Source organism: Siphateles boraxobius, unplaced genomic scaffold, assembly GCF_051911475.1.
Source record: "Siphateles boraxobius isolate OS27281-9 unplaced genomic scaffold, OSU_SipBor_1 1, whole genome shotgun sequence".
NCBI lineage: Eukaryota > Metazoa > Chordata > Actinopteri > Cypriniformes > Leuciscidae > Siphateles > Siphateles boraxobius.
Genome location: NW_027508699.1, coordinates 19,043,948 through 19,055,802, shown reverse-complemented (window position 1 = coordinate 19,055,802; position 11,855 = coordinate 19,043,948). Strand labels below are relative to the sequence as shown.

General features: G+C 35.9%; 3 protein-coding genes across 5 annotated transcripts in view; 1 reads left to right on the top strand and 2 right to left on the bottom strand.

Moving 5' to 3' along the window:
- Nucleotides 1-3,164: 3,164 nt before the first annotated feature.
- lyrm4a (LYR motif containing 4 a) lies at nucleotides 3,165-4,262 on the bottom strand. 2 transcript variants are annotated; one of them, XR_013203584.1, is made up of 4 exons: nucleotides 4,125-4,262; nucleotides 3,765-3,885; nucleotides 3,481-3,608; nucleotides 3,165-3,350 (listed from the first exon to the last, which is right to left on the bottom strand). XR_013203584.1 is itself a non-coding variant. In XM_077227600.1 (3 exons), exons 1-3 carry the CDS (start codon nucleotides 4,208-4,210, stop codon nucleotides 3,546-3,548), a joined length of 270 nt encoding a protein of 89 aa, XP_077083715.1. In that variant the 5' UTR covers nucleotides 4,211-4,258; the 3' UTR covers nucleotides 3,446-3,545. The 2 variants fall into 2 exon arrangements, 1 of the variants encoding a protein (XP_077083715.1); XM_077227600.1 differs by lacking the exon at nucleotides 3,165-3,350 and having other exon boundaries at nucleotides 3,446-3,608; nucleotides 4,125-4,258.
- A 933-nt stretch (nucleotides 4,263-5,195) lies between these two features.
- On the bottom strand, nucleotides 5,196-8,238 carry nrn1b (neuritin 1b). The gene is made up of 3 exons (XM_077227573.1): nucleotides 7,986-8,238; nucleotides 7,579-7,723; nucleotides 5,196-7,391 (listed from the first exon to the last, which is right to left on the bottom strand). The coding sequence occupies exons 1-3, from the start codon at nucleotides 8,038-8,040 to the stop codon at nucleotides 7,163-7,165; spliced, it is 429 nt and encodes a 142-aa protein (XP_077083688.1). The 5' UTR covers nucleotides 8,041-8,238; the 3' UTR covers nucleotides 5,196-7,162.
- Nucleotides 8,239-11,405: 3,167 nt separating this feature from the next.
- The window catches only part of rreb1b (ras responsive element binding protein 1b), a 40,581-nt gene continuing 40,131 nt past the window's right edge, over nucleotides 11,406-11,855 (top strand). Inside the window, exon 1 of one of the 2 annotated variants that reach the window (XM_077227370.1) lies at nucleotides 11,406-11,753. Coding sequence is in view for 1 of the 2 variants with exons in the window: in XM_077227363.1 (XP_077083478.1) it covers nucleotides 11,714-11,753 (40 nt within the window). In the remaining variant the exon portion in view is untranslated. The remainder of the gene's footprint in view (nucleotides 11,754-11,855) is intronic. The other variant, XM_077227363.1, reaches the window with a different exon arrangement.

Sequence of the window (11,855 nt, the reverse complement as noted above, 5' to 3'; positions counted from 1 at the left end):
TAAGGCTACCCTTTTTATACTTGTCTCCATCTAATTTCATTTTGCTTCTAAGCCCTCTTTTTAATGTTAAGTAAGTTGATTTTTATTTATTTGAATGCCATCTAGTAGAATATTTTTGGATTTCTTTTAAAAAGAAAAAGAAAACAGTTTAGATTAGCCTATAACAATTCTGAGTTATTATAAATATACATTCCATGAAGGTAAATTAAGAAAAAGAAAAAGGCAAGTAAATTATACCAAAGGAAGAAACCAATAATTTAGATAGAACTGTATAAGATCGCGCTATTTACTAGGACAAAAACAAATCTGTAATGATTTATAACTTTAATCTCATTTTTCTTTTTTATTTATGAATAAGCTCCAAGTGGGTAAGATGATAAGACAATGCGATAATAATCTCAATTAAAACGAGATTCTACTGAATTAACTGAAATTGTGGAGAAAGCCAACTGAATAGCTAATAATATATTATAATTTATTATTGGTCTATAAATAAATAAAATAAGTAAAATACGTCTTTTATTTATTAAGTTTTTACACTGTAAATTTGGGTGACAGCTAGGCCTATATGAAATGCAAATAAACTTTAACTTTCCCCTACGCATTTCGACTGGTTTCTCGTGGAATATCGTTACAGCTTACATATAAAAACCTACTGCACTCTGTTACGTCATGAAGAGTGTAAACAGATCCATGTGCAGAAAAAAGTGCTCGTTCGCTCTGCCATGTGCGCACGAGCCCTCTGCTGTTCGTCATCGTCTTTCAACTAAACGACCCTTTAAAGATTGGATGTTGTCGTTATTAACTATTATAGTCCATTAACTATAGGGAACTATATATCCATCAGCTTTCCGGCTATAGCTTTAAGATACATATGAATTATATTACATGAATTAAATAATGGCGGAAAAAACGTGTCACTTGTCACTATAAAGAATAAATATGTTTTTTTTAAATGCTCTTGGATGCAGATGTAAAATTGTTTTTCATTTAATAGACTAGCTAAGACCCCAATTATTCTCTAAAGCCCCTTGACTGGTTTATGGCCAAAAGTATTTTTTTCTGATTAGACATCAATTTGTTTGCAAAGACAGGTGACGTTGCTGTGACGCAACTCGTGTGCATGTAGTATTTGTCAAGCATCTTTCTTACGCAAAGACTGCAGGTCCCATTTTCATATTTAAAAGACTTTCTGCTCCTCAGTTACTTACTGCACTGGTCAATGTGATGAATGCTGATGGACACTGAGCAGTCAGAGGGAACTTCAGCCGTGACCGAGTGTCTGTCTGAACCAGAACACACATCAAAATATGACAAATTATCACCTTATTCACCAAAGACTCATCAAACAGACAGGCAAAGATCCAAATCTCTGCCTGTAGAACTATATCAGGATGAATCTTTCTCACACAAGAATCTAGCTCGTGGAAAGAGAGTTCAGTTTGCAGACATGATGGGGCTGAACCTTGCAAACATCAGACACTTTGACATCTCTGATGATCCAAATGACACGTGCAATGTGTCATCTGGACTCCGGCATCATCCTCCAATCCAAGAGCTTCAACATGGCAGTGATCTGATTCCAGCACGTTTAGTGCCAGCATTTGACATGCCTGTTAGTTTGCTGGAGTTTGATATGAAGTCAAGCCGTCTGGGAGTCGCATTGGAGAGTGTCTCAATAACCGCTTCTGAAGTGAAGGGCGTGATCAGAGTGATACAGAGCCATGCAAGAAGAGAAGTTGGGGTCAGGTACACTGTAAACAACTGGCAGACATTTTTGGATATTCAAGCTGTGTTAAGACTGAATGAAGAAAAAGTGCTACAGTGGGAACAGTTCAACTTTATTTTGCATGCGCCGCTCTTTTTGAACAAAGATTCATCTGTGCATTTCGCAGTGTATTGTCGGACTGATCTCGGGGAATACTGGGACAATAATGATGGAGAGAACTACACTTTAAAGTCAGCATGAAACTGAAATTGCAATTTCTTCTCTGTAGCCTATATCCAAATGAAACGGCCTTTCGAACAAGAAAAATGTATGGCTGGTTGTGACTTTGTCAACTGGGAATTGATTGGATCATTGTATGGTTGTAGTTTGCTGTTGCTGTGATGTCATGTGAGGGACAGGTTATCCCGCCCTCGCCCCAGTAAACACGTAATCAGAGAAGAGATGTGATTGCAACAGAAAGGGGAAGTTTACTTTCATTACAGATTAGGATTATTCCATAAAAAAATTTAAAAAAAGAATTGTCCATTTTAATTTCATGGTGATTTAAGGGAATCAGACTACCTGACAGTATACATTTAGTTCAATGAAGTGAACTTTACTTTTAATTTGCATTAATCTGTATAAATATACTTCAGTCAAGCTAACCTTATGTTTCACCTAAGAGTGGGCATAGCCATTTGTAAACTGAATGTGTCTGTCTTCCAATGTTATCCGCTTCCAGTTATTTTTAATATTCTTAATTGTCAATAAACGCTCTGGTTTTTGTAGCACAAATAGATTAAGCATTTACTGAACTTTGTTATTCTTCTCGTTATTTCTCACACATTCACAGAAAACAGCTTACTTCCACATTGAAAAGAAAGGTGGATAGGGTAAGATGGGTGATTCGCTAACCTAATTATTTTCACTTTGGCAAAATTTGCCACAAAGTCCCATCTCAACACATTTAATGAACGGCTATGCTCTTCTCAATTTTGTCATTTCATCTTAATATCAGCATTTGTAGGATGTAGGCTATTCGTTTAAAGCGGTTTTGAGGTTAATTGATCTAATTTTGTCTTTCTGGAAAATAGTGATCTGTGACACGTTGAGTTTTTTGTGTCTATTTGTTAGAGGAATTTCTGAACAAAATAATATTTTAAGGTTTGTGGAGTAAAAAATACTGTTTTTAATGACACTCAAGGCTCCATGTTGTTATTATTATTTATTTATTTTGTTCCATGAGATATTTCAGAGTGACATCTTTGGTATTCTTTAAAATTATAGAATAATCATTCAGAGTGTAAGACATCTTCACTAAAAATTTGGGCAATTAAATATGTATATATTCAAATGCCTAGAATAAATGTGCTTTTCATATTAATCTGCTTTACTATGATTCAGCATCTTGGCCATCATCTTACCCCAGCGATTTAACATGTTGTACAATGACAACTAAATTAGCAAATGTTTTTATTTAGGCTATTTTCCATAATAACACTGTCTGATGTATCATTTTGCACATGCTAAACTTATATCTAAAAATGATTTAGACAATATGACAATTTAAAAGTATGTAAAGGGGATCTTCCACTGTATGTTCAGTATTGTAATATGCCTCATTGACCTACAAAGCTAAATAGTTTTGACAAATGTTGTATGCTAGCCATGCTCCATATGCATATTTATTTGCTGGGGGGAAAAATGACATCAACATACATTTACAGTATACTCTACTACATTACAATTTTACACAGACAGTCAACTAGTAGTGCAGCTTACAGATTTGTCATTCACAACCATACTGTATGGACACTATTCTTGGTGCTGAACATATTTACAAATGAGGCTCTCTTTCAACAACAGTCCTCTGAACAGAATACAGATGCCCAATGGAAACCTGTGAAAAACAGATAAGTGATACTGTCTTAGATGTAGAACATACAAATGTATTAATTATTAGTAAATCTAAATTTTGAATCAGGCCATTCAAGTTTAGTTGTTCTTTGGCCATAAAAACCATACTGGAATATCAAACAAAGCTGGCATTGCTTGCCTGTCTCTTGATGACTGCCAGATTCTCTCTAGCTTGATTTATGAGCATATCCAGTGTTTTGGGGTTTTCAACATGAAGGTTCTCCCTGAAGCCATCTTTCACTCTGCGAAGTGCGTATGTTCTGTAAACAAACAGTATTTCTAGTTAAGAAACAGTAGAAAAGCAATCGTTTAATTTTAAAACGAATTTAAAAGCGCTATATAAGTTACATACAGAAACGGTTATATAATTCTAATGACTACACGTGTTTATTCACAGGCAAAAATAAACTAAAAGTGACTAAACGAGACATAAAATGCGATAATATATACATTTATATTATATATAGACTATATTTCACACGGAAGACTACATGCGTACCTGTAATTATATGAGGAGAATTTTTTGCTCTCTTTCATAAGCATCCTGTAGAGAGAGATAACTTGAGCCCGACTGCACGACGCCATGTTGATTTCAGTGTCTTCGTTCTTCTTCTCGCGTGTTGCATTATTTGCTACATCGCCCTCTAGTGTCAGGATCCGTCGGTCAGTGGAATGTAACGTGCATTCCTACAATAAAGAGAGTTATGGCATTTCAGTTACCTGCATGATGCAATTTGGCAAACTGTAGACGGAATACATTGGTGTTACATTACATTTCTTTAAATCATTAGAGGTACAAATATAATTGTAGCTTATCTACTGATATTTTGTTGTAGCAGCTATTAGATATGTGTGAAAAAAATCTGTATAGCCTATTATATAACATGTTAACCTAGCACGAAAAGTATGTATTTTCAAAGGCATTAAATTTTTGACCTGTCCCACCACAGAGGTCTTGATTTTCTCAACTGTATCCAACCGTTAAAACCAGACAGTTATAATTTTGTCAACATTTTCTGGAGGTCAAGCATGTAATTTCACTGACCATTTGAAAAAAAAGAGAAAAAAATTCACTCCTTATTTTGTGCCAAGTGCCTGTAAGCAAACAACCTTACAAAGCTCATAATGACTAAACTGACACTACCATAAAAATGAACCAGCTCTAGCAGCTAAAACAAGAAACTTTCAGTTTTCACTTACAACAGCAGCAAATTTACTTTCAATAAGGCAGTATATTAAATGGAAATACAATTTATTTAAGGTGCACTTCAAGTGTTATGAACGTTATATAGGGCAGCTAATATTACATTTCTGAGTGAAGTTCATGTCCACCACAGTGTTTGTGCCTGGGGAGAGCACAGAAGATCCCCAGGGCCCCATCATGGCTGACTTTGGCACATGGGGTCTCTTTCAGTGACTGTAAGCATCACACTATCACGACTATGTGAAAAATACAGACTCAAATTGGAACCAATCAGATCTAACTTATGTATCTTTTACTGATATTTAACTAGTGGTACTCATTGTGTGATATCTGAAGACGACACTTCTGGAAATAAACATACCATTACAGCATTCATATTTGTTTATTTATTTATATATATGTGTATATATTTGTTTAGTGGTGCACAATCAAGGAATGAAAGTGTCTACCATCTCATCAGCATTCAAATTTTTTTTGTTTGTTTGTTTCTTGGTTGATTTTTAGTTTCATTTAGCAGGGGGGAAAAAATCAACCTCTGTTTCTTAAAGTACATCCACACAAAATTAAATTCATTTCAAATGTCTTAATGGCTTTCAAAGCACTGAGCATGAGCTTTGAAAGCCTCAGTGTCTCTTTGAATTTCAAACATGTCACCTGTGTGTATTATTCATCCTCTGCTCTGCTGCTTCCATTTCCACAGGGTCCACATAGGATCTACCGCCTGCCCCATTTACTCACACAACCTCCTGCATTATTAACAACCAAAGAGAGCCTGGACTCATTGCTTTCGTAGCCATAAAACTGAAGAGGAGAGCGATTCAGACATGACAGAACAATGGCCTTCTACACGACAGTGATTACCTGTAGTTCAATATTTTGCACATAAAGAAATTTGTGATGCACAGAAGAATAATTGCTCAATAATACAGAAGCATAAAGTCAGTTGCATGATGCAGACTTGTTTGACAGTCTTTAAATACATCTACAATGAGAATGAATGTCTTCTCTAGACAGCAGGTGCTTGTAAAGAGCACATTCTGACTCCTTTGACATCAACCGCTCTAACAACGCCTTAAATATTTCACATAATGATTATCATCAGAGGTGTTCTTTTATATTCATTTTTTTATGACATGTACAATTAACCACCTGGTCTTATCAAATGTTATCAAAGAGGGGACAAGCTTATAATGTTTTTCTGCAACAAAAATCTCCAAGTGAAAATAGTTTTCCTGCCAAAAACATGCTAAGCGATTGTGTCAATCTGAGTGGTTTATTGTGTTATGATGCTGTCCTGAGTTTGGAAGAGTACCTAAATTATTAAACACTTATGAGTTGCTTATATGTTCTGCTCTGGATCTTGCATATACATTACGGAGACAAGTCGTTTGCATGTATGAGATGCAAACGATATTGATTGAATAATTGAAGCTACTCTTTTTTTTCCATTTTCCACTCACAGAAATCGTATCCCACTTACAGAATATTATACTCTCAAGGTGACTGTATCAGATCTCCCTTTTTTTTGTTCACGTCAGGCTGTGTAGCAAACAAAAAGACAGATGCGTGAGTCGATGAACGCACAATCCCTTCAGGGAACGATTAGGACCGTCAGTGCAGCACGTGTTAATAACCAGGCCGTGGTCCTTCAAGGGCTGGGATTTACAGGAAAGAGAGCATCTGCGCTTCTGCCATTATTATTCCAACGAACATGTTCCCTCCATTTTAATATGTAGTTGTGTGTGTGTCTTGCTTTAGACAGATGTTCAGGTTTTCTGCTGTCATTAAAGAGGGAAAAACGCTTTAGGCTCCGTACCTTTAAATGAGCAAATGCAACTCCAGAAAAATAAACAGTGCTGTGGAATGGCTGGCATTTCACTGTTTGTTTTATTTAAAGTAACTTACTGTGAGGGTGTGAAAGAGCAGGACTGTAATCTCAGGATCTTTCTAATGAGATTGAACCTATTGAAACTATTAAAATAATCTATTTATCATTACTATGTGTTGTTAAATATGTGCTTATCAGATAATCTAGTCGTGCTTTAAATAATAAAACAAAATTCTATTATTGGTCCAGAATGTTTGTTGTTTTTACACACCAAGGGTCAAAACAATTGTGTATTAAAATATATATCTTCATAAGAGTTGTACTGTAAATCATTTTCAAATTTTGTGGGGGGAGATAAGGCCATAAGTCATTTTTGAATTCTTCCTCCTTTTTTTTTTTTGCCAAGAAGTCTATGAGCATCAAAACATGAATTGATTCAGCTGAAGAGAAAAAGGGGTGCATATAATCCATTTAGGAACTTGTTTGAGGTCAGGTCTTCAGGTTCTTAATCAAAAACAAGCCAAGCCACTAACGTGGTGAAACACATCAGCAGTATCTTCAGCTCCATTGGTAATAAAACTCTGGATACTCCATTATCCCCGGAGCATAATTCAAACAAGCTTCCCTGATAGTTCAAGCTCCGGGACTGCAGTTTCATTTTTTCCCAAAGTCCTGCTCCTTCTTGACAATCTGCAATTGCGGTGGAGGCACACGAGTGGAAGTCATTCCAATATCTGCATGAGGATAAACACATGGTGCACAATCTGTTTTATTCCTTGCAAATGAAATATATTTCAGAGTCTGAGTCATGGATGGCATGAGTTCAACTCATAGATATGTCAAATCTAAAACATGATGAGAAGGACCAGATATGAAATGCTTAGCTTCTTCCAGAAATGATTGCAGACAGTGTGTACTTACGAGCAGATGGTCTGTAGGTTTTCGCTGTCATCCAGCTCTTGGGGATAGTTCACCATGTTTTCTCCAAGACTGAGCAGGCAGTCTGAGAAACCTTTAAATACCTTTTCACATGTTTCTCCAGCACATGCTGCCTGTACCACTGAAACTGAAATACATAAGCCGGAATAATACACACAACTTGTTTTCATTTAAATGGAATTTATATAGGCTAATCCTCAATTTAAACACCCCAAATTAACTAAACTCGGACCATCCCAGAAACATTCAGCAGCTAAGATTAGCCTACATTAAATTAAAATATATTTTCGACTGACCTGAAGGGTGTGCAAAGTTAGAAAATTGGATTTGACGTTTTTCAATAACTTACAATTGGAAAAAAAGAAAGAAAAAAAGACTAATTGACTCACCTAATTCCAGTGTGAAAAGTACCAAGTTGTATTTATCGGTCGAAGTCACTCCCATCCTACGATTAACAAGATTATCCTAAAAGTGGAGGAGGTCTGAAAGCGCCTATACTTCCTCTGATCAGGAAACTGCTGCATCTCATGGGGAATTAAATTAGGCTACTGCTGTCTCGAACTCCAACCCGGTTGATAGAGATAAAGTGGACTGTAGAGAAATAGAGATGTCACCTACTCTTACACTCCCCCTTTATTAATTGCGCTATGCTGACGTAAGCGTCCACCTGACAGACAAAACCTGACGTTTAAATATCAAATGATTTTATTTCATACTGGATGTTTATTTGAATCACTGTAAAATATAGTAGATTCCAGTAAAAGCATCATATGATTTATATTGATAGTAAACGTTTGAATTAGCCTATTTTCTAATTTAAAAAGTAGTAGCCTATACGAGTTCTTCAGTAGGCCTAATCCTTTGTAAACCATATTAAGTGAAATTTTAATTTCTAAGAGGAACTATTTTTCTTAATATATCCATGTTTTATTCAGTGCTCTTTTCCTACAGCATAGCCATATCCTAAATGGGTACCAGATTCAGGAGTGCGCGATTGTATTTATTCTCTCTGGGAAAGAATCCGCTCCCAAGCGATCAATATTTGAAACAACATAATTATTAACAACATTAACAACATTTAGCCTTCTGGAATTTACTGCAGATAATTTTACGTACATTTACATTCCAATAACAAAAATCTTGCAGATGAATGCAATCTGGGAGCATTCCAATTCGTAGTTATGTTAATCATATATTAAGCATGTTGATCATATCTCGTATGATGACATATGATAGCTATAGCCTAGAGATCACATTTTATATGATATATCATATTTTCCTATAGTGTTTTACAACAAAATTCAGGCTTTTATAAATAAAACATTTTTTTTTTTTTGACTGGTAGGCCTAGCCTACACATATTTAAAATATAGCCTATCATGACACAAAAGGCTCAAGGGGATCCGGTTGGAGTCTGACCTGGCTCAAATCCTGATACCAGATCCCTTCTCCTTCGCTCACCCTTACTTTCCTGCCTCCAGTCCATAATACTATACACTATATATAATAAACCATAATACACTACCAAAAACTACCACTATACAATAAGACAAAAGCAAAAGCCCCCGTTAAATACAATAAACTGTCTGAATAAATAGTAGGATAGAGTTTTCAAAGCAGCACATATATCCTTTGCCATCAGATGGCACTGTTGTCAAAAAAATAAGGCTTATTGTGTGTAAGGTTACTGGACGCACAACACATGCCCATACACAGGTATTTCAAATATTAGATCATAAATACGTGCATAAGCACACGCTCTCACACTCATTACAAGTGTACCCGATTGCAGTATTGCCTCGAACTGTCAGCATTATTTTGAATGCCACATTCATTGTGTTCAACCTCGTCACTTTTTCAGTTTTCACTTTAGAGTTTGTAAATATCATTCTATGCGAACAAATTTTTATTTTTTTCAAATTCTATGAATATTAGCTAAGAAAAAACGTGTCTAAATGAAACAATAAAGAAATTAAAGCTTAAAAGGGGGGCTATAATCATGTTAATACAAAGGAACTTGGAGTTTTCTGCAGGATGGAGAACACTATAGGCCAGAGGCAATTATCCAGGTCTGTGGGTCAGAGACTTTGCTTAGTTTGTACCAACACAAGGTCACTCTCATGTGATTACATAAGGTGAAGCAGAGACTGCTCTCTAGTGGCAGCACACACACACACACACACACACACACACACATACACACACACACACACACACACACACACACACACACACACACACACACACACACACACACACACACACACACACACACACACACACACAGCCAATGCTGCTTCTGTGAGTGACACCTCTCAGGAACCTATAAGAAGTTATCCCAGAAAGAATTATTTAAACCACTAAAGGAGACGCATAGTTAACACATATATGCAGTCAAATGCAGCTTATATGAGTTAAAGGGGGTAGTTCACTCAAAAAAGGAAAATTTGGTCATTATTTACTCACCCTCAAGTTGTTCCAAAACTGTATGAGTTTCTTTCTTCTAAACACAGGAGATATTTTAAAGAATGTTGGTAACCAGACAGTTGACGATAGCGATTGACTTCCAGTTCTTTCCCCCCCTAAGGAAACTAATACAGGTTTGGTCCGTTGGAACAACATGAGGGTGAGTAAATGATGACAACATTTTCATTTTTGGGTTAACTATCCCTTTATCTTGCCTATAAAAATTTCAAGCAATGATAATGATGATTGAAGATAAATGTTTTGAAAAGTTAGTAAAGTCCTCACCACAATGAAGAAATGGAAGTATCATCTGTCATAAATTATTTATTTGTTTATATATAATTTTTTTCTTTACTCCATTTTAAAGTAATTTTCACTCAAATTGAGCAAAATATGCAGCATGGTGGTGGGAATATAGTAATAATAATAATAATAATAATAATAATAATAATAATAATAATAATAATGATAATAATAAACAGCCTAATCTCAACTCTTCTAAGATTTAATTTGTTTATGCCAAAAAGTAGGCTATACATTTGTAAACAAATACATCTCCATGGAGATCATTTTTTTACAATCATGGTGGTGAAGGAACACATTTGTTTAAAAAATATTTGCACAGTGAATAGGCTAATCAAAAATATTAGAAATATAAAAATATAAACAATATCTATGACAAACTTTAAAAGGACTTTATTCTTTAGCCTATATATTTGCATACTGAGTTATATTCAGAGGCAGGATTTAGGCTACACGGGACTGTTTTCGATTTTCACAGAAAATTCAATAAAGGGCTAGAATGGGGTGTTGCCTCAAGTTATTTCGTCTTTCTTTGACATCTTTTGTCTCTGAAACAATTAAATGCCCTTCCACAGTATTTTTTAGATGACGGATGCTCCATCAGAGTATTCGACGACCAACAGGTGTTTGTCTTGTGATAGAAAGAAGGCGCCAAAGCGCGAGTTGTGTTGCATCATCAGCTGCCTTTCACATAGTGATACTGGGGTCCCGTCGCTATCACGTTTACATTTTCAGTCATTTTATATCGTGGTTTACGCAACATAAAATTGCAACTATAGGCTATATTATTTACACGATATAAATATGCGTTATTTATGCTTATTTTTATGTAGGCTCTACAAAATGTTTGTATGCCTACAAAATGATTTAAAAGCCGTTATTGTTACACACTTGTTGCAACAGATCTATCTATCTATCTATCTATCTATCTATCTATCTATCTATCTATCTATCTATCTATCTATCTATCTATCTATCTATCTAATCAGTTGGATGAGGCTGAAGGGGTAAAGTTTTCCACCCCTCCCGTAGAGATGCTCACAGCTGAACTCCAGTGGCAGCCTCAGTAACACACGTCCCCTTGGAGACTAGAGCAACACGTGATGCGTCTACTTATCACGTTCACTGAGCAGCGCTCAGGAACACACTTTGAGGAAAAAGTGACTTTTCTGACCCTCACTCGTCGGCAGTGTCGATGGCCATCATTCCTTTAGGGAGCTAACAGAGTGGGCGAAGAGAAGTATCCAGTTGGCGAACTTTGCACATCCTCAAATACGCCATTTTGATCGCTCTCCGGAACAAGTTTGCAGTTTTTTTTCGAAGTCCATCATCTCTTTTCACCATCACCATGTCTCAGCGCAATCAGCCCAACCCCGACAAAGTCAAGCGTAAGTTTCGAGTACTTTTCTACATGTTGTTGTTGTTTACGTTCTCCATCCTGCCGATTGCAAACTTTGGTGGATGGAGACTTTGTCGGAAGTTTTTTAACT

What these genes read in the sequence shown, in the direction of transcription:
- lyrm4a (XM_077227600.1), bottom strand. Translation starts at nt 4,210, where the DNA reads ATGGCGTCGTGCAGTCGGGCTCAAGTTATCTCTCTCTACAGGATGCTT. An exon ending in TTCTCCTCATATAATTACAG is followed by an intron (nt 3,886 to 4,124) that starts GTACGCATGTAG and finishes GTTTGTTTACAG; the next exon opens with AACATACGCACTTCGCAGAG. An exon ending in TGGCAGTCATCAAGAGACAG is followed by an intron (nt 3,609 to 3,764) that starts GCAAGCAATGCC and finishes TGTTTTTCACAG; the next exon opens with GTTTCCATTGGGCATCTGTA.
- nrn1b (XM_077227573.1), bottom strand. Translation starts at nt 8,040, where the DNA reads ATGGGAGTGACTTCGACCGATAAATACAACTTGGTACTTTTCACACTG. An exon ending in ACTTTTCACACTGGAATTAG is followed by an intron (nt 7,724 to 7,985) that starts GTGAGTCAATTA and finishes TATGTATTTCAG; the next exon opens with TTTCAGTGGTACAGGCAGCA. An exon ending in AACCTACAGACCATCTGCTC is followed by an intron (nt 7,392 to 7,578) that starts GTAAGTACACAC and finishes ATCCTCATGCAG; the next exon opens with ATATTGGAATGACTTCCACT.